This window comes from Crocodylus siamensis, chromosome 2 (assembly GCF_052110815.1).
Source record: "Crocodylus siamensis isolate JL-2025a chromosome 2, ASM5211081v1, whole genome shotgun sequence".
Lineage (NCBI taxonomy): Eukaryota > Metazoa > Chordata > Crocodylia > Crocodylidae > Crocodylus > Crocodylus siamensis.
Genome location: NC_143396.1, coordinates 154,755,583 through 154,775,005, shown reverse-complemented (window position 1 = coordinate 154,775,005; position 19,423 = coordinate 154,755,583). Strand labels below are relative to the sequence as shown.

The following is a 19,423-nucleotide window of genomic DNA, read 5'->3' as shown; positions in this document are numbered from 1 at the left end:
TATCAAATTCCCTTTCAGTCTCCTTTTCTCTAGACTACCTAACCCTTGTTCTTTCAGCCTTTTCTTGTAAGTCATGCTTCCTAGGCCCCTAATCATTTTTGTTGATTTTCACTGACCCTTTCCAATCTAGTCGCATCTTTCTTGAAGTGTGCAGCCCAAAACTGGACACAGTACTCCATATGAGGACTCACTGCTGCTGAATAGAGCAGAAGAACCACTTCCCTTGATTTGCAGGTAACCTTCCTATTCATACAACCCAGTATGCTGTTGGCTTTTTTGGCAACAAGAGCACACTGTTGGCTCATATTCCACTTATGGTCTACTGTAATCCCCAGGTCCTTTTCTGCAGTACTGCAGCCTAGTCAGTCACTCTTACTTTGTATTTGTCCACATTATTATTCTGCCCAAAATGTAAGATTAGACATGTCCTTCCTGAATTTTATCTGATGGACTGTGGACAGTTTCTCCAGTTTATTCAAGTCATTCTGGATCCTAGTCCTACTGTCCAGAATGTCTGTAACTCCACTCAACTTGGTGTCATTTTAAATTTCCTAAGCATGCACTTAATACCATCATCTGACTCATTAATTAAGACGTTGAACAATAATGGACCAAGGACAGAGCCCTGGGGAATACTACTTGATACCACCTCCCAGCTAGACTTTGAACCACTGATGACTACCCATTGTGCAAAATGTTCCAACTAGTTATGTATCCACTTTACAGCACTTCTGTCTATTCTGTATTTCTTTAGGTTGTTAATGAGAACGTGTTGAGAGACAGTGTCAGAAGCTTTGCTAATGTCAAGGGCTATGGACAGACATTATATATAAACTGGTTTAAGTGATCAGAAACTGGTTTAAACCTGTAACAGAACAGACACTCAGTGCACATAAACCAGTTCGAAAATGGCTCAAACTGGTTTGAGAGAAACCTGGTTGAGTGTAGTGTCAGGTTTAATTGATTTGGGTCAAACTGGTTTATGCAATATCTGTCTCAGACCCCTAGCTGGTTTAAGTTGAACCAGACTTCCTCAGCATCCTGACATGCCCTCTGGACTGGGTGGGGCTCTACTCCGGAGAGCTAGGCTGGCTCCTTCCCTCTGCTCCCTCGCTGGAGCTCCAGTAGAGACTTGCAGGCACAGCAGCATCTTCCTGGCTTCCTCTGTCCCATTCTCTCCCCCCCTCCTCCCCCAATTACTCACTGCTCAAGCAGGGATCCCTCCCTCCTCTCTCCCACAGCACAGACCACAGCCAGCATCTGGTATGCTAGCTAATGCTGAGAAGTATAAGACAGACAGGATAAAGGCAGGCAGGACAAGGTCTGCTTAGGGCTTTTTGGAGCTAATCAACAGGTAGCTGGTAATGTCCCTCCTTGGAATGTTCCCTTTCTTGGAAAAAGCTTTCCAAGAAGAGCTTGAACTAATGAGAGAGGCCTTGTTTTCTGATGGGGTGCTTAATGCTGATAACAGAGCTGATAAATGCTCTGTTATCAAGGGGGGGAACCCCTCCCTAATCAGATTGTCCTGCCAGGGTCTGGCCATGTTCCCCTCAGCTCAGCACTATGGAAGGGAAGCTCTAGCACCCCCTGGCTTCTAGCCTGAGCCACTGCAGGCATATGCCTGCATTTCTTCAGTCCAGAAGGGATGTTTGTGTGGCTACAAACCAGTTCAGCCTAGCCAAGTTAGACTAACCTGTAAAGACTGAATCAATTCAGTCTCAGGCTTTTTCTGTCCCTAGCCAAGGTGTATTTTACCCAATGCTCTCCCCCATCCATAGAGCCAGTCATCTTATAATAGAAGGAAATCAGGTTGGTCATGCATGCCTTGCTTTTGGTGAATCTGGCTGTTCCTGATTACCTTGTTCTTCTCTCGGTGCTTCACAATAGATTCCTCGAGGACCTGCTCCATGATCTTTCTAGGTATAGAGGTCAAAGTGACTGGTCTGTTCCCTAGACCCTCCTTTTTTCTCTTTCTTAAAGATGGGTGCTATATTTGCCCTTTTCCAGTTATAAGAACTGCCACTTACTGGGTCAGACCATAGGTCCATCTTGCCCAGTGTTCTGTGTCACAAGGGCAAAGAATGGATGCTGAACAGGGTAGGACCATGGTTTTTCCCCTGTTCCTCTTCCTAGACCTTAAATGCTGGAGGCTGCACGTGGAAGTTTTGATTCAGAAGCTGTATCCCTAACTCCTGTGGTGAACAGCTACCTTTCCTCCAAGAATCTGTCCATTCCCTTTCTGAATCTACTTAAATTGTCAGCTTGTGCAACATCCTGTGGCAATGAGCTCTACATTTTAATTACACTTGGTGGCCAGTGAGTTCCATACTTTACTTACACTACTCAGTGTAAAAACAAAATAAAACAAAAACTTTCTTTTGTTAGTTTTAACCTTACTATTGAGTAGCTTCATTTTATGATCCTTGCTTCTTGTATTGTGAGAGATAGTAAACAATGAATCCCTACATACTTTCTTTTTGCCATTTAGTGTTTTGTAAACCCTTTTCATGTCCCCCCCAAGCATTATCTGGGACTGCACTGAACCTCCACAAATTCTGAAAGAAGAGAGACAACAGCTCTGAAATAACCTCAGCCAATTTCTTCTGTATCCTAGGTACATCCTATCTGGCCCTACTGATCTGAAAGCATCTAGCCTCCTTACATAATCCCTAACCTGTTCTGCCACTACCCTAGGCAGTTTCATCCCTTCCCTAATATTTCCTGTCAACTGCATGCATCATCTGGTAGCTGACCCTGTTTGTGAAGGCTGAAGAAAAAAAAATACATTAAATATTTCAGCCTTCTCTGCATCATCTGTAACTAGGTTGCGTTCTTTCTTTGGTTTTCCTCTTACTTTTGACATCCTTGTAGAATCCCTTATGGCCTTTTATGTCCCTTGCCAGTTGCAACTCAAATCATGCCCTAGCCTTCGTAATTTTCTTGCGCACCCATGTGATACTCTTATAGTTTTGCCTGCTAGTATGACCAAGTTTCTACTTTTTATAGGATTCCTTTTAAGTGTCAACTAATTAAAAAGACTGCTGTCTAGCCAAGCTATCCTTGTGTTACACTTCCCACTTTTCTGTCACTTCAGGATACCATGCTCCTGTGCCCTTAATATGGCCTGCTTAAAGTACAGTCAGCATTTCTGTTGGCTGTACTTAAGAATATATTAAGAAATTGAATTATGCAAGTTTTTCTTCAACTTCCTTTCCATTTTTGACAAGCTTTACTTACTGATATACACTGGAGATATATATGCATATAATATCAGAAAACTGCATTGTGGAAAAAAATATATATTTAATTATACATTCCAAAATGCACAAACCCCATGAAGTGGGCTGCTCTTTTCCCCTCTGCAATTTTACAATGAAATGACTGATATGCAAAATTGGAAAAAAAAAAGAATTCCAATTCAAGGGATTTGTGCATCTGTGGAACGGTAGCAACTACAAAGGTAACAATTCATTCTCAGTGGGCCAGTTCATAATTTTACAGGCAAAAGAAATACTTCTGATAACCTGGTCTAATCTATATATAAACTAGACCACAAATCTTCCCTGAATTAAGTCTTGCTTTGAGTTAACAGCCATATTTGAACTAAAGTGCATCCTTTAAGCCTCCTCTACACATTAAGTTTTGACCCAGCTACGCATTCAACCAATTCATGGTATGACAAAATAATCAATAGGCTACAGAGTTATTCCACAAAAAATGTGTAATAACTTTATAGCTTGTTCTAATCACACCATTAACTGCTCCCCTGTGGTTGGAAGCTCCATCAGCTGAGAGGCTCCTAGCCACAGGGGTGCAAAACAGGGGTGGTGGCAGCGCTCCCTGCGCTGCCCCTACCGTGAGCCTTGTCAGCTGTGGGGCTTCCAGCAAGGAGAATGTTGCTGCCGCTGCCAGCCCTGCATCTAATGAAGTTTACAGTGGCAGCAGCATTCTTCCTGCTGGAAGCCCTGCACCTGACAAGGCTTGCAGCAGAAGTGGCATTTTTCCTGCTGCCCTGACTGTGATCCTCACAGCCAATGAGGCTTGCAGCACAGTAGGGACAGCGTGGGAAATGCTCTGGTAGCTGCAGGACTCGCAGCCATGGGAGTTGGTGCAGGAGGAGCCTGAGATTATGATTCCAGGTTCCCCCTGCACCAGTGATAAGATGCAATGGGTCTAATGCATGATCCCATAATCACACCTCCTGCCATGCATGTGTGGCATGACAGGAGGTTCATAGATTGTAAGGCTGGAAGGGACCTTGGAAGATCATTCAGTCCTGCATCAGGCAGGAAAGATAGCTGGGGTCCAGTCTCATCTTGAAGATTTCCAGGGTAGGTAACTGCATCACCTCTGGAGGGGGCTTATTCCACAGTCTCGACACCATAACTGTGAAGAAGTGTTTCCTAATGTTGAGCCTAAAACGGTCTTCTAGGAGTTTGTGGCCATTACCCTTAGTTTTCCCTAAGGATGCCTTGGTGATCAGTTGTTCACCGAGCCCCTGATGTAGCAGTAAGCTGCTACCAACTCCTTTCTCAGCCTGCGCTTTCAGGCTGAAGAGTCCCAGGTCCTTTAGCCTTTCCTCGTATGGCTTGCTGTGCAAGTCTCTGATCATATGTGTGGTCCTCCTGGATTCTCTTGAGCTTTACCACGTCCTTGGTGAAGTGCAGCCAGCACCCAGAACTAGACACAGCAAGGCATAGTAGAGTGGAAGAATCACTACTCTGGTTTTGCTGGAGATGCAGCAATTGATGCATGCCAGAGTATTATTTGCCCTGCTGGCAAATAATACTCTGGTATGACTAGATCATGCATTAGATCCCATTGTGCCTCTACCTGCATGTGTAGAGGGGCCCTTAGAAAAATACCTAATATTAATATAAAGATTCCCAATGCTGGAGAATCCATCATAACCCTTGGTAAGTTGCTACAGTGGCTAATTACCCTCAATGGTGAAAACTTGTCCCTTACTTCTAGTCTGAATTGTCCATCTCAAGTCTCCTACCATGAGATCTTGTCCTACCTTACTTTGCTAGACTGAGCAATCTTCTAATGGCAGATTTCAGTTCCTCATACACATGGACTTCTAACTGTGACCAGTTGCTCCTTGAACTGCTCTCTAATAAGCTAATTTGGCTGAGCTACTGAAGTCTTCCATTTTATTTTCTAAACCCTTATTCATTCTTGTTGATTTTTTTGAAACCTTGCCAATTTTTCAACATCCTTTTTGGAGTGTGGCTACCAAAATTGGATACATTTCAGTAGCTTTTGTACCAGTGCCAAATGCAGAGATAATATGTTCTCTCTACCCCTTATTGATACTAGCTGACATAAGGAGGAGTGAAGGGAAGTAAGAAAACCAAGGTGGTAGCAACTGTTTCTGTGCTGTTGCTGGTGGGGCTCCTCTTTCTGGGGAAGGGAAAAAGAGGGAGGAAACTGACATCTCTTCCATATTCCCTCAGCACAGAAGGTGCTGTCAGCCAGGGCTATATTTCCCTACCCAATGCTATGCTCCTTAATTTCTTCCCTTCTACAGCCTCACAACAGATATGAGAGCAATGAAGAACCATGTCCTTCAGCAACATCAGTGTGTGCAGGAGCCAGCTAGAAGAGGGGAAAAGAGCATGTTACATGCACTTATCCAGCCTTAGGATTTTACTGAGCACCAGTGGATGTTCTGGAGGTGATGTAGATGTGCTACAGTACAGCAATAACTTTAGGTGCCTGTACATGAGTGCAGAGGCTGCTCCAATGCACTGTGGAGCATGATAATTACTGTGCTCCAGCAGCTTCCCCTGTCTCTTGTTATCAGCATCCCTGTGCTTCAAAATGGTGGCAAGGGCGCTTGAAATAAAGCTTGTTGAAGAGCTTTAGTTCAAGTGCCCCTGCTGCTGTTTTTAAATGCAGGGATGCTGATAGACAAAATGCTGTGGTGCTTTAATTAGAGTGGCTCTCGGAGCTGCTCTAATTAAAGTGCCACCCCTCCCATCCCCAGAGCACCTGTAAAAGTGCCCTATGATGCTAACTGGCCTTTAAAGGACAGGTATAAATATATACAATTAAAACCTGGCCTGTTCTTACAATTCTTGATAAATGCCACAATATTGCCAGGGGCCACCAGAAACTCTGATAAAGTAATTTTTAAAGGAAAAGGATATCCCAGATGGTACTGGGGCTCTTCAAATCACTTTGTCTTGCCATTTTCTTTAAATTTATCAGGGGTGCTTCACCAGGATCTGGGGGAACGACTATTCACCAGAGCACCCCAGGGGATGACAGGGTCAAATGGTCACAAACTCCTTCAGGACCGTTTCAGGCTGGACAGAAGGAAGAACTTCTTTACTGTCCGAGCCTCCAAGGTCTGGAATAGACTGCTGCCGGAGGTGCACCTACTTTGAACACCTTCAAGCACCTACTTTGAACACCTTCAAGATAAATTTGGATGCTTATCTTGCTGGGATCCTATGACCCCTGCTGACTTCTTGCCCCTGGGGCAGGGGACTGGACTCAATGATCTTCTGAGGTCCCTTCCAGCCTTAATGTCTATGAAATCTATGAAATCTATTCAGCTTGAAACTGTAATTTATCAATTAATAAATACAGTCTATTCCAGGGAGCTTGGTAGGAAGAGATACAGAAAAGCTGAAACTGAAGAGCCCAACATGACTGGCAGCTTAAGTCAAAACACCTACGGTGAGATACATATTCATGATATGGCAGCATGGAAGAATTCTGAAGTATAAAAGTAAATAAGCGCTTGAAACTTGTTCTTGATTGTCCATGGTAGTCAACCCAGGGCTTTTAAAAACCAGCCCACGCTTCTTTCACTTTGCATATGTATTAAATTTATTCTAAGGCTTCAGAAACGAAGTAGAAAAAAAATTAAAAGATCTGTTTTTCTTCCATAAGAGCCTTAACAGCATATCACAGATTGAAGCAGAGAGAGAGATGCATTTAACATAAAGAGCAGTTTATTTTTACCTTGTGCATCTATTAACATTCGTAACGTTCCCAGAAGCTTGAATTGAACAGGGGGCATTTCAGATCTGAGAAATTTCAACACTGCTTCTGCAACACCAGCTGATAGCATCTTAGCCTTATTTACAACTGCATGAAGAAGAGGAGAAATTATATCAAAATGCTTTTGATGATATTCTTTACTTCCAAAACAGACAGTCCTCATGCAATTTTGTCACATGGGCTGAAAAACAGCATAATAGCGTGAACCTTGTATAAAGGTGTGCACATGTGCACAGGTACTGAATAGATTTAATATGAATATTCTTTTTTTGGCTGCCAGGACAGTGTTAATTTGTTTCTTGTACAGAAATCTAGTTCCCAGCCCTCAGTCTGAGACCTCAGTTGACTACCAGAATTCTTGAGCTACTGGGAGATGAATCCTCCAACAGCATCTGCAGAGGAAGAACAGAAATGTTCTGTGGAGAGAGATCCAGTTCTAAAGGACTGAAGTACCTGAAGTACTGTGGCCCCAGTGTTACACTGTACCTCCGGTAAGGGAGAGAACCGAAGGATCCAGGTAATGGGGTCAACTTCTTGCTCTGCCAATGCATGAAAGCAGCTTTGTAGGCTACTATGCAGGGAGTGTCACCTTCCCTGTGCAGTATCTTCCATCCCTTTGTAGTGGGTTGTGTTGGTTCCACCTCCATGGGGCTGCTCACAAGAATGAGAAAGCCACAGGGTTTGAAAATGGAACGCATTCAGTAAAGGAGGAGTAAAGAATAATGTCTGGCTCTACTCAGGATACTGAGAAGCATATATTTTATAAATAGATTATACTAGATCTCTGCTTTGGCTTATTGTACGACTGTTCCTTGTTTTAGGTTTAGGTAATCAAAATAGACAAATGAAATAATTAAAAAGAACAGTGTTTAGCATTTAGATAATACATTATCAAAGGCTGTTAGAAATGGACTGAGTGCTCCAGCAGGCCTTCTCTATCTCCTATCCTGGATCTGGAAAATCACAGTCAGATACAGTATTCCAGAAAGTGAATGGTGCTTCTTGTTCAGTATTACCATCTTTTGGAGACCCTCAACAGCCAGAAAAAGCCCAAACCATTGCCAAATACATGCAGTTCCACTGTACAGAAGAGACAGGGGCAGAAGCTGCACTGAAGCGTCCACTTGCCTCCCTGCATGTTGCTGAGCCAAACAGCAGAGCAGCTTTTACAGTATTACGGAAAGACAGGAGCATAAACATGGCCAATGGGTGTGTGACTTTGCTGGCTGCAAAACCTGTCCAAAAAGATGTACAAATGAGTGTGGCTTCTCTCTCACAGACACATGCACACGCACCCCCTTCATCCCCATTCCTTTGCCCCTACCGCCCCTGGACTTCACACAGAGAACCAGAACTTCACTCTCAAGAAGGCAAAGTGAACCTTACCTGGAATTGCCAGGTTTCTAAGTGCACTCAATGCTGCATGCTGCACAGTTACATTTCCATCTTCCACATGTCTGTCTAGTAGATCCATCAGCTTTTGAACTATGCCATTATCCACCATGTGGATGCAATTTCCATCTGCATGAGACAAGCCAAGTCACTTGTGGAATACTGAGCGCTATCTTGAGTGAATTATGCCTTCTCAGCATAGCAGTCCAGTTTTCCCTTTTCCCACTTTCACAGTTCAGGTAAATTAGAGCATTTGACTGCCTGTATCAACTGCAGTAACAGTAGCAATGCTATACTTAGTGTCATGGTATGAAGAATTAGAAGATATTAATCCAATATACCAGTACACTACACACTGTTAAAATTATTTGAAGAGTGTGTCTTGCATAACAATTACTCAGGTTTAAAAACAATCCTTAAAAAGAGTGACAGAATTTCTTTAATTTTATGTCTATCTTCAATATTGAAAAAGAGAGTTTGGAAAGCAAAGGTAATATCTTCCAGAAATCATGATGTGTAAGAATAATTATGATTTCCGAAAGCCAAATTTAACTAAAATCTCACCACAACAGCATTCTTCACCTTTTTCATGTGTTGTGTGCAAATAAATTAAAGTAAATTATTATGGCATATCCTTACCATTTCTGGCAAAATTTGCAATGGCCAGTGCACCTGCAAGCTGTAGTTGATGGTTATTGGAAGGAATCCATGAAAGCACCCTTTGGAACACGCTCCCTTTTCCTCCTTCAAATAATTTCTGCATGGATTCATCTGGAGGCAAAAAGTGTAGATGGATGACAAGCAAAAGAAATGCAAGTGTTATACCAGACTCTTCTGCCTGTTTATAATACTGACCTTCCTATAATTGTTTTCAATTTACAGGGTACAAATCTGGCCTATTAAAAATAACTAGCTAGCAAGTTTTTAAAGTTATGAAAAAGATATACTCAATATATGTAAAATAAAATTAATCTGTCAAGTATGACTCATGTCCTGTTTTGCAAAATGTACTAATATACAATACTCACCTCCAAGTAGTAATAAAACCATAAGATCAGAGGCTGTTTTAAGCTCAGCAATGTCATCCTCTTTGTCACTGTCTACAGTCTTCTGGACAATCTCAAGTAGGCATTCAACCAGACCTGCTTCAACCAGTTGCAGCTTAATGACATCTAAAGAATATCATGAATACAGGTGTTGAGATTATGAGTTAACATATATCTATCACGTACACACTGGATGCATCTACATGTGCTATTAAGAAGAAGCAATATAATCTGGAGTTTACTGCTGTTCAAAAGTGTACCTGGGAGCAAGTTGAGCTGGGTTGGAGCAGCCCTGGTTGGTGGCGGGCTCAGGGGATCAGGCTGCCAGCCCAGGGCTGCTTCCCCCACAGCTCAACATGCTGTCGAAGGGTTGACAGTGCCCCCACACTGAAGCACCCTTGTGCCCTGGCTGCTGTAGAGTTTTTTACTACAGGATACAAATACTATCCTGCTGTGGAGTATATCAGTTTACCCCAACTTAACAGGGGCACGGCCTACGTGTAGACACAGCTAATTAGTCTACTGTGCAGTAAATGTCTTGTGTAGACACATGCATACAGTAGCAATACTGAGGAAATAGGAAGTGGGGAAGATATTCAGTACTGTCATTTGTTTTACTGTCTGCCTCTGCATTCCAGTCATAATAAAAATAATTTCAGTTTGAACGGCTAAAAGCTATAGCTCTAGTTTCTTGTTAACATCAGGGTCAAATTCTGCTCTGTTACGCTGGAAAGATTTCCCCTATAACTGAAAGTAAAGTTAAGTTCCAAGTGCCCAAAAGAGATTTCCTCTCTACTTTAGTGGTAGATAATAATGCTGCTTCAAAAGAGAAAGATATAATATACTTTAAAAATACAGATTGGATTCATGTAGGGATTTGAAAAGCAATGTTTAAAAACCAGTAACAGATGCCCCTTAAATTTCTCACTTACTACAAAGACAAATATTGAATGGAAAATAACAGAGAACAGAATCAATATGATATAAATAATTTGTAACCATGCACTAAAAAATTGTTTTGATGTGGTCCACCAGTCATACTATCAAGGCAAGCTTGCTATGAAGGCACAATCCTATCTTTCTCTAGAAACATTCTCTTTTATATTAAATATTAATTAATGTTTGTGTTACAGTTGGACCCAGAGGCACCAAACGGACTTGGAGGCCTCCTGTGCTAGGAACTATACAGGACTGCCTTCTGTCTCTGCCTCTAAGTTATTTCAATGCCTAATTTCTCAGCCATCTCCGTGGGTAAAGAGTAAGCTTGTTCCATACAGCCGTGTAAAAGGAAATTATTACGCTCTTGTGGGGACACAATCTATTGCCATGAAAGGAACTCGGAACACTTGGAAACTATAAGTTTATCAGGGGTGACCACCAGGATCTGGGGGAATGTTTGTTCACCAGAGCGCCCCAAGGGATGACGAGGTCAAACGGTCATAAACTAGTGTAAGACCGTTTCAGGCTGGACATAAGGAAGAATTTCTTTATTGTCTGAGCCCCCAAGATCTGGAACAGCCTGCCATTGGAGGTGGTTCAAGCACCTACTCTGAACACCTTCAAGAGTAAATTGGATGCTTATCTTGCTGGGATCCTATGACCCCAGCTGACTTCCTGCCCTTCGGGCAGGGGCTGGACTCGATGATCTTCCGAAGTCCCTTCTAGCCCTAATGTCTATGAAATCTATTTTTAATATCTGTGAAAATGTCATGACTAACAAGAAAGGGAAAGGACTCATTAATCTCTAGTTTTTCAAGTATTAACTAGTAGAAGTGAGGAAACATGCAGTCCTTATCATGTTTTACACACTTGCATGGACTAAAAGTTAGGTGTAAGCTCTCTGGGACAGCATCTAGTATAGTCAAATCGTGTCTATGACTGGGGCTCCTAAGTAGCAGGCAACCATTAATCCTCTGGGTATAAATATTATATTATATTGTATTGTATTACTTTATTATTATTATTAGCATTACTGAGATTTTTTTAAAAGGCAGGCACAGGAGCGAACTGCACTGAAATTAAATCTGCAATCGGCAATTGTATCTGTTGTACCTGGGCTAGAAACATAGGGCGCCTATGTAACTATAGTGTTTCGGAGCAGACTCCACCATCTTGTGTATCAGCGTCCCCATGCTTAAAAATGCCAGTAGGCGCTCTTTAACTAAAGCTCTTGGAGTTGCTCTAATTAAAGTGCCCTATCCTACCATGGCATGTCTACAAACACTCATAAACTTTGATTTGAAGTGCTACGTGCTAGGGAAGGCTACAGGAAGAGACACCCTGTCAGGGCCTTCCTCCAGCCTTAGAATTGCAGTGCCCTTGCACCTCTCACCTCTAAGCGGCAAGAGTATTTGCCCAGTATATCTTTGCTGTTGTTGTTTCACCCTTGCCCTTGCCTGTCAAATCATCTTTCCACAGTGCAGCAAAAGCCCCTTGGAACTATCCTCCACCATTTTCAAATAGTGTGAAGGAGCTCCTTCAATCCTGACCTCCAAGCTTGTGCAGCAGCATCACACAGGTAGTGCTCTATTAGTGCTTTTCACAGGCCTTGAACTGTGCTAAAAACTGCCAAGTAAAACAAAACTAGGGCCCACATGCGTCTTTCACATGCAGAAACATCATTGCTGGCAATGGGAATGTCTGTATGAAAATATGAATGCCCTATCATAATCAATGACAAAACTCCCACTGACTTCAGTGGAGCCAGGTTGACTCCCATTAAATCTAGGGATGTCAGCAGCAGGAGCAGGGCCAAAGCCACTTTCTGAATACTGAGCTGGGAGGGTAATCTATTCCTTGCTGAAGAAAGAAGATTATTGGGCCATATTCTGTTCTCAGCTACTGAAGTCAATGAGATGCAACAAAAAGGAGGCTCATAAGATGTTGGGTTCTGTTTCTAGCTGAAGAAGTCTCTCTCTTCCCCCACCCCTACCTCCTCAGTGCCTGATGTCCCTGTCTATATCACTGGAATAATGGTGCTTTCTAAGCTCAGAAGTTAAATTTGTTATATGAAGATATTTCTGTTACTGTCTGTGTACTGTCACTGGTCCTATAAGAAAGCATATAAATAAATGTGTTCAGTTGAGTTACACCAGTACCAATTTGGCCCATCCCTTTTTAGAGCCTTTTCTAAAACCAGGAATTTTGAAGGCTATGTTTCAAAAGATCTGGGAATGGTCATATGCTGAGGGACAGTGACAGGCCACCCCATCTTCACCTGCCTTAAAGGATTGGTCTGACTTTGTCCATAATATAATGCTTTTGCTTCATTTGTAAAGTTTTGCTGTTTGTGTGAAAATTCAATGTTTCTGTCAGAGCCACCGATCTGCTCATGAACCTTATGCAAAGAGACCCAAAATGTTCAGTTGCGAGTTTTTTTAAAAATATGTACTTTTGCACTAAGCTACTTTAAAAACTATGATGTTCCCTTGGTTACAGAATACTAAGTTGCCGGTGTGTTATGATTGGAAATAAAAATCATTGTACTAGGACTCTTAAAAGAGAGTTGACTGCATGCATGCTTCATTAAAATGTTCTAGCCTGCTGACATGCTCCCCGCTCACACAATTAGAGGTGGCTAGATGATATAACCATGACAGGTTTACTGTGAGAGCACATATCAACATGCTTTGGATAATAGCAAGGGGCATTTAGTTGACTGCCTAACACACACCAGTTGATGTTACCTTCCACAGCAGAGCCTACTATATTTTACTCTGACGACAAAATACAGCCTTTGTACAAAAGAATTAAATTTAGTGAATTATAAAAATATATCGATCAAAAACCAGATCAAATTCTTGTGCCACACTGCATAGTGAGAGCTTGAGTGACATGTGTCCTGTTTTTAGGAATGCAGATGTATTTCTGTGAACTTAATTTGTATTCTGGCTTTGCAATATGAACCGCTGCATTCTGTCAAAACAAGCATTATTAAACAGAGAGGCAAATAGTGTTTTTATCCATTGCTGGTAACAAGAGAAAAAATCTCTGCCAAAAATAAACTTTTCTTCATGTTTTGAAAATAAAGGCCCTAACTGGCCTAGTAGGACATCTGAAGTAGAATTAGCCCCCTAAGCAGCAAAACAACATACAATGCCAAGATTATTTTTTTCCAAAGCAAAAACTGTGAATGCCTTTTGACACTTCTGAATAACAATACAGGACAGGGTAACACATGGAGTGGGCAAGTAAGGAGCGGTCTCAGACAACAGGTCTGTCTTGCACCTCAGTCCTGATCTCTTGTATCTGATATGCAGCTGATGTTGTTTCTTGTTTCCTCTTAAGCACAGATGGTAAATCACGCAAACTATGTTGGTATCTCTTGAGAGCAGATGTGCTTAAAAGTTACTAGACTGACACAGAACAGCTCATTATCATTTACAGACTGAGGCAGAATTTGAACTCAGTTTCTCCTGAGGTTAATCAACTACAGGCCAGATGCAAAGGTCTTAGGCACATGCAAGTTAAGTGCTGCAACGTGTAAATTTTAGGAACAAAATCTAAAAGCCAGAATTAGACATCTGGATGCCCTGGAGAGTGTACATGGACAGTCAGACATATCTGAAGGACAATCTTAAAAACCCAAACAGTGAACTGCCTAGAGCTAGCTAACAGGCAATGTTAAACACAGGGGTATAACTGATTTCTACCATTCTCTGGAGCCTGTGCACTTGAGTTGGGGCTGCAGGCAGGCACCTCTGTCCACTCTGGATTTGGAGCCCCAAATTCTCTCATAAAAGTGGCAACCTACAACTGTTTTTCAAAGATATGAGATAGTGTCAGGGGTGGGATTAGGACTCAGGAGTTGCTGACCCTCAGGCATGTATGCAGGTGGTCAGGAAATCTTTACATTTTATTCTCTCTGCAGTTACTGGCAGACTTAGCCAATGCGGCATCTCCAGGAAAGATTACATTGCTGAGCGAGGTGACAAAATTCCTGCCAAATCAATATTTTTTTTTAACAACTGGCATACAGATAATAGTCTATGAGAGAAAAAACAGAAATGATTGTGTCGCAAAAAGGAGGGTCAACTTCTCACCATTTTCTGCCAGAGGAGCCAAAACTTCAAAAATCATCTCTTTTTTGTCATGTTCTATTTGCTTCTTGAATAGTTTTACAAGCTCTTCAGCAATGTTTGTGTAGGCAAACTGTTCTTTGCTTGATTCTGTGAAGGAAAAGGGAAAATTGAGTATAGAGTAAACAAACCAAGTCAAAAGGTAGAACTGTTTTCTCTCCTCTTCACTACCAGATTTATTCAGTACAATGATTAATAGGCCTAAGTGCTCTTCACGGACAAGAACAATACACGCCAATACTCACGCTTGTCATTAAATGAAAAGGAAAAATGTCTAGGGCTTTAAGATAAATGTACTGACCTAAATTATTAATTATGTTCAAGGCTGTTAAAAATTTGCACCAGCAGAATGTAAAAGTATCCATAGCAACAGTAAAATTACAAAGATATAAATTAAGACTTTGACTGCCTTCAGAGTAACAAGAAAAATTACACATTATGTACTGAATTTTCTAGGCCGAGATGAAAGGTCAGACTGAGATCTTTAATATTTACATGGTTGCAAGGAGGTGGCATTTACTTTTGAATTTTTGCACGGATAAAGCCACAAGGCCAGATTTTTTTCAGTGAACAGGGCTGCTTTACACTGCCAACAGTCAAAAAGCCCAAGGCTGAATCACTTCAGTCTTCACAGGTTAGTTAAAGCTGTGTAGAATGAACTGATAAGCAAGTGAACAGACATTCACTTTTGATTCTGGAAATGCAGCCATGTCTGCAGTGGCCCAGCCCAGAAGCTGGGGCTTGCAAGAGCCCGCCTCCCTGCTTGGCTGCAGCAGACAGTTTGGGCCAAGGCTAGCCTGCCCACCCTGCTGGGGAGCGGGGGAGAGGGAGAGGTTTGTAGGCAGAAGTGCAAAGCATCCTGGGATGCTGGGGGACTGTGAGTGAATTTGAATCAGGAAGGATCTAGGACAGAAGTTCAATAACTGATTTAATTTTAATGAGTTAAGTCTAATAATACATCTGTACCAATTTATCTTAAACTGGTTTTGGCCATTTTGAAAGTGGTTTATGTGACCTGAACTTCTGTTTTGTTACAGATTTAACCAGTTTCTGATTACTTATACTGATTTATGTATAACTTCTGTCCCTAGCCAAGAGGATTAACAGGGTTAATCACCTTTTCACCTCAATGAAGAGGCATTACAGGTGTGGAGTCAACACAGCAGGACTCCTACACTCTACCTATTCAACTCTAACGGTCAGCAGTAAAAGAGAATGTGTTATCCAACATCCAGCAATCCCAATCAGTTGCAATGGTCTCCTGCTACCATTGGCAGTTGGTGATTTATAGTTGCATGCAGGCTGCTCTAATTTATATGGGGGAGAGCCTTCTAGTGCACACTTGGCCCAGGAGTGGGGAGGCGTAGTAACGATGTGCCCTGGCATACAAATGCCAGCCTGTGTTCATTTAAAAGTGCCCGTGTATCAAACAAATTTTGATGTTTTTAGTATTGCAAAAGGTAAAAGCCAAATTCTGAGCTTAGTTACAATAGCACAAATCAGAAATAACTCCATGGAAGCCAACGGCATTATTCAGAATTCACTGCCATTTAACTGTGATCAGAATCTGGGAAAAGAAAAACATCTACTCTTTGTTCTTTTACTTGTGTTCCTTGACTTGAGTCTGCAGATCTCAGAGGACTAGGAGAAATGCAGTTTCTCAAAGCCAATCATGCTCTAGTGAAATCAAAGTGAGTTTTGCAATTGACTTCAACAGAAGTGTGATCAAAACTCCTGAGAGCAGAAACACCTCAGTGAAGAGTGGACGGACTGTGTAATCCCTCCAAATCCTGCAAAACTCTAGCTGCCCATTTCTCCTGCACTGATGTGGCAATTCTGCCTTCCAGTGTCCAGCTCTGTGTGATCTGTGGGCATGCACACAAAAGGGTAGCTTTTAAAAGTGACAGCCCCAAAGGGGGCAATGTAATACTTTATGGGGAAGACTCTTTTGTACACAGATGAAAATGAAATAAATACATCTAACCTCTTGCCACTCTGTTAGTCTGGTTTATCATCTTTCCTTACAACTTCAGGATGATTTATTTCGGTATTTTTCCTGTTCTTTCATTAGCCTTCTTCAATTTCAAAATTACTTCACAGACTAAACAATTTGAACCTGATATATTGTATCTGACTTGAGGCAAAATGCTTACTTGAATTTCTTCTCTGAGAGTGTAACAAGGAGAAAGAGAGTCCTCATAACCTTATTTGATTTTTGCAGGGAAATGTGCTCTGATCCAAAATGCTCTTGCTAGGATCAGCAGGTTAAGTGCCCTCAGCTCCCTTTATCATCTGGACCCTAAATATGCAGTTGTAGCTGTAAGCAGTCAAACATTTTAATGAAGCTCATGCACAGCTTGATCCAAAGCCTAGTGAAGTCTCTCTGGATCAGTTCCATGTTGCAGTATAGCAGCAATTCTCCACACTAACATTTTCTTTTTGCCAGAGAAAAGTGGGCCACTTCTCAGATCTTCCTATCTCTCTGTGCTCATACGCAGGAATGTTAAGAGGAAAAGAAGCCTTTTAGCATTTATGGCCTAACATTTAGTCATTAAAACTAAATTTCCATAGGGGCCATAAATACAGCCTCTGTTTCTACCTGCCACTGAAAATGTTAGTGTTAAGTTATCTGACAACTTGATTTGCAGAGACAAAACAGAAGCTGTTTTTAGTGTTTTGGTGTCCTTTTTAAGCAAGCAGAACAAATTTAATGTCTCCCATTTAATATCTCCTGATTCAGAGGCACTTTCAACTGAGTGCAAGAGAACCACTGTACTGTCAAATTCCCTTACTTCATATGCATCTACAAGTAACTTGCAAGTAACAACCATTTCTACTCAATCTGCACCCCCACCAGGCCTGCACTTTATTTTTAGCACAGGAGAAAAGAAGTTCTACATAATGCTGCAGAAGTGAGTTAGTTGCATTATACATCCTCTCACTGAAGAGATGCAGACCACAGGATAAAACCCTGAGGTTATGAAGCAAAGTTCTAATACTAATCTAATGCTGAACTAGGGTTCAATTATTTAAAAAAAAATAAGGTAAGTTAGTATAAGACTAACAGAACTGGAGATTGCTTTCAGTATATGCATAATAACAAGTATGGTAACATCAGCAACCACAGAAGTTTGCATGATATTGTTCTGTATAAGTAAGTACTTTTAGTTTCATTTGGGCAGACTAAGACCACCTCTAAAGATTGGAGGGTATGATTCAGTGCACCATGATTCAGTGATTCCTTCTTTGCAGGGGAGAAACCATCAAATATTACAATTAATTCGTATTATTTATTTGTACTGTGGGAGCATTCATTTTTCAATAAAGGTGTCTATTTTAATGTACAGACATATATAAGACATAGTCTCTAGTCTGAATATTTTACATCTAATACTTGGTAGAAGTGCCATTTATGATGACTCTTTTTGTCAGATTGTGATATGGACACCTGTCTTTAAGTAAATAAACTGGGCTTGCTGCAAGGATTCCTGTGTGAAATGTTATGTATTGTGCATTAGCAGTACACAGTAGTCTGTCTAGCTTTGAAACCTGGGATTATTTGATAATTTCAGGCTACCAAACAGCCATCACATGCTAGTGATGGCCAGCCACACCACTGTTTTCTCTAAGTCACAAACCACATACATTCTTTTGCCAGTATTTTGATGTGCAATGTTATAACTGTTTCTGGGAACATCACTACTGCCCCTTAGCAAAAAATATCATAGGGTACCATGCACAGGATATTTGTTTGGATAAGGGTAGTATTTGGCCTGCAGTTCAGTTAATGCCTATTATACACCATACTCGGTATAAAACACACAAATAAGAAAACACAGGGCCAAACACACTTAGCTTATATGCAATTCCATTGAAAGCACTAGTATTGTATGGGATGTCAGAGTATAATTTGAGCCACAGATATGACCAAAATGTGTTTTGATCAAATTTTACATACTTTTCTAAGGCTACAAACAGCCCTTACATTTGTTCTGGGAGAAACCATTTTGTACCGGGATTGAATCGATGGCAGAAAAATGGCAGTGCATTTGGCTGCTCACTAAACCCTGACTGAAACGGCTATGTCTATACACACCAATCCCAAGACTTTTCTGGTTTGGGACAAACAGAAATGCAACATTGTTCCTAGCTTAACTGTAACGGTCATTTTATCTGCTTGAACTTAAATCAGCTCCTTCCTATCAATAATTAGTTATAGCCACATATTTAACTTAGGGCATCTTAAAGCTCTACTTTTTAAAATGAGGACAAGTTTATGAAATGGGTGGGCATATCTACACAAGACACTAGAAGCAAGTAGACATTCTGCTGTGCATTAGCACATCACAGTGAAAACCATGCTAATGCGCTGATGTGCAGCAGAATTAGTCTAGTGTGCATTTGTGTCACATAAAAGATGTGCACTGGTGCTATTGTGCAGTAGTGCTGATTATGGCGCATTAACATACATGTAGACATGCCCAATGTGTCCCTGGTCCCATTTAGTGAATATTTTTCCTTGAGCTGAGCCAAATTTATCTCCAGTTTGACCTTATATGCAGATAAATCAGGGTTATTACTATTACTTATTATTTGCATTATCTTTTTGTCTCGGGGTTTTAATAGACAACAATAATAAGGAGACAAAACCCTGAGTAATTTAAAGCACATTTTGTTATGTTAAATAAACTTAACATAATATGTACAATGTATTAAGGACTCAGAGAAATTTAAGTTTGTACAAAAGGCAAACAAACTATATATTCTAAAGAAACAATAAAGAGAGCTCCAGTGCTTTTTATTTTTGTATACATTAAGAAGAATGGAAAATTCTTTGTAAAATTGATTATGTTTAATCTTAAAAAGATAAATACACTGTATGCAATTTGG

The 19,423-nt window shown here is 41.1% G+C and overlaps 1 protein-coding gene across 7 annotated transcripts in view; it reads right to left on the bottom strand.

Moving 5' to 3' along the window:
• Positions 1–19,423, bottom strand: part of RAP1GDS1 (Rap1 GTPase-GDP dissociation stimulator 1) — a 179,661-nt gene that overhangs the window by 14,023 nt on the left and 146,215 nt on the right. For all 7 annotated transcript variants that reach the window (XM_090037111.1, XM_090037113.1, XM_090037114.1 and 4 more), the window contains 5 exons: positions 14,498–14,623; positions 9,438–9,581; positions 9,049–9,180; positions 8,404–8,538; positions 6,979–7,104 (listed from right to left, as the gene is read on the bottom strand). In XM_090037111.1, the coding sequence (XP_089893237.1) occupies positions 6,979–7,104; positions 8,404–8,538; positions 9,049–9,180; positions 9,438–9,581; positions 14,498–14,623 (663 nt within the window). The remainder of the gene's footprint in view (positions 1–6,978; positions 7,105–8,403; positions 8,539–9,048; positions 9,181–9,437; positions 9,582–14,497; positions 14,624–19,423) is intronic.